The sequence below is a fragment of the Rhincodon typus genome, chromosome 33, assembly GCF_021869965.1.
Source record: "Rhincodon typus isolate 14 chromosome 33, sRhiTyp1.1, whole genome shotgun sequence".
Taxonomy (NCBI): Eukaryota; Metazoa; Chordata; class Chondrichthyes; order Orectolobiformes; family Rhincodontidae; genus Rhincodon; species Rhincodon typus.
In genome coordinates this window covers 791,879-794,102 of record NC_063364.1, presented here as the reverse complement: position 1 = coordinate 794,102, position 2,224 = coordinate 791,879, and the positions used below count along the sequence as shown (strand labels likewise).

At 38.7% G+C, this 2,224-nt stretch overlaps 1 protein-coding gene across 1 annotated transcript in view; it reads left to right on the top strand.

Annotated features, from left to right (window-relative positions):
• LOC109924055 (pleckstrin homology domain-containing family O member 1-like) overlaps positions 1-1,572 on the top strand; it is a 50,342-nt gene extending 48,770 nt beyond the window's left edge. Inside the window, exon 7 of the mRNA XM_048615975.1 lies at positions 10-1,572. Coding sequence (XP_048471932.1) covers positions 10-620 — 611 coding nt within the window. The 3' untranslated portion in view covers positions 621-1,572. The remainder of the gene's footprint in view (positions 1-9) is intronic.
• The last annotated feature ends 652 nt before the right edge of the window (positions 1,573-2,224 follow it).

Genomic DNA, 2,224 nt, shown 5'->3' with positions numbered 1-2,224 from the left:
AGGGAGAGGGTCCTCCGGCCGAGCAGGGAGAGGGTCCTCCGGCCGAGAAGGGAGAAAGTGGAAAACTATCTTGTACTAGAGTATTAGTTTCTGATCTCTTCAAAAATGAAGGTGAATCTGATTTTCAAACAAGAGCATCTGCAGATACAAGTGAAATGGAGAAACAACGATCTGAAACCAATAGTAATAGTTCACTAAACAGGACAAATCTATCTTGGGTGAAATGTGCTTCCTTGGGAGATATCTTATCAGAATCCAAGCGACAAGGAATAAGGAAACAATTTGATACTTATGGCAATCTAAAGAACACACAAGTGGAAAAAATGGAAAGTGGTATAGCTTTTGAGCTAAAAGCAACAAAGGAACTCCTCCAGCAAGTGTCAAGGAAGGAAGCAGCTGTTGAGCAACCTCTTCAGAGCAACACCAGCCAAGACAGTTGGTCAACCAGGAGTGCGGCACGTTTGTTGAACGACGCTATGGCTACATGGTCAGAAGCAGACAAAGTCTTGCAAGAACTTAAAGATTTAAAGGAATTATACAAGAAACCTGCAACTCTCACTTCAGAGGAAAGAGAAAGACGTAAAAATCTGTTGACTTTCTACAGGAGAAGTGTGCCTTAGCCTGAATTTGTGATTCAAACTGGGTGCTTGGTAAGTTGCAATATGAGTATTTTAGACCAGGTCTCCTGAATTCTATTAAATTTCTTTGGAGAGATGGGGAGGAGTTCATTTTTTGTGTTAAAGTGGACATTTTGCACAGATGGCTGAGATGCTTCACAATGAAGGAACAGATTTTTTTTTAAAAAGCAGTTTTAGGGTGGAGCTGTAAATTTGCAATTCCACACTGCTGTCCTAGTCAATTGCAAGCTCGACAGTTCTTGAAATTCAGACGTTTTGCACATGCCCAGTATTCACCTTTTAGCTAATGAGCTGCCTCCAGTTTCCTGTTCCTGTCTCGCTTTGAGCCGGTTGTTTTCAAGCCTCTGGCTTTCCTGCTGTATTTTAAACCATCGTTTCAAGTGATCACAGGGGAAATAGATTTTGTACTATATGCAACAAACTGGTTAACAGTTTAATACAGATTGTTGCAGTAGTTATTGAAACTGATGTTGTCAGGTCAGTGAGAGAGAATGTTGGTGCTTGTCTTGTGAAGGAGACAGGTAGCAATGTCTAGACTTGACCACAATTAAAAGGAAATTAAGTGCAACATTCTGTAGTCATTGAAATGTGAATGTAGCATCCACTGATTTATTTTTAACCAGTCAGTATTTGAGTTGCCATAAATATTCACTGTCTTTAGATTAACTGCATTGTCCAGATACAATGTTTGTACTTCTGTGAACTCATGTTAAAATACTTTTTACTGCCAGTATTAATATTTATGCAAAAAAACTAATATGACTTTGCCTTAGTATATACACAGTGGAATGTTTTTTATATATCCTGCCTATTAACCCAGGCTTATTGCTTTATTTATACTTTAACCATGTTTATATTTTTCTGTAACAAGGGATTCATGCCATTGAATAGCATGAAGCACTTCACAATAAAATGACATTCTATTCGCCTGCAATCTGTGTTTCATTTATTCCACTCACTTCAGACATATTGAATTTTAATCAGTTTCACACGGCTGGAAATTAATATAAAATGTTCAATTTAGTCACTTCATTTTGACCCCATTTCAAACATCACACTGTTACATGGCCTCCCTTGTATAAACCCTGGCCAGAGATGGTTGAAACACTAAGGTCAGGTTACAATTTCTTTAAAATAATCAGTGAAACAATCCCATAGCTTTCACCCTTTGGAACCAAAAACAAAGCTGGCTCCTTAATGTTTTTGTTGACTTGGGATGCCACTTGCAATATTAATCGTTCATTCTATTCCTCGCAGGACAGATAATCTCCAGGTACAGAGCAAAGCTCAAATTATTCTGTTCCAGTAATGTATCTTATCCTCAACTTCACAACCGACAACTGCTTGAGTATGAATGTTTCTATAATCTTCCCTTGTGGCTGAAATTGCTTCTGGCTTTTCTGGTCTTTTGCCCTTATCCTCACATTAACTACAGCATCCACGGCCAGGACTCTATCATCTAAGACACAACTATACTCAAAGCTTTAATAGTTTATCATCCCCTTCACAACTTATCTTGAATGATACAACTCTCATCCTCTGTAGAAGAGTACCATGCCGAGCTCCCTCACCAGTGCCCTCTTAAC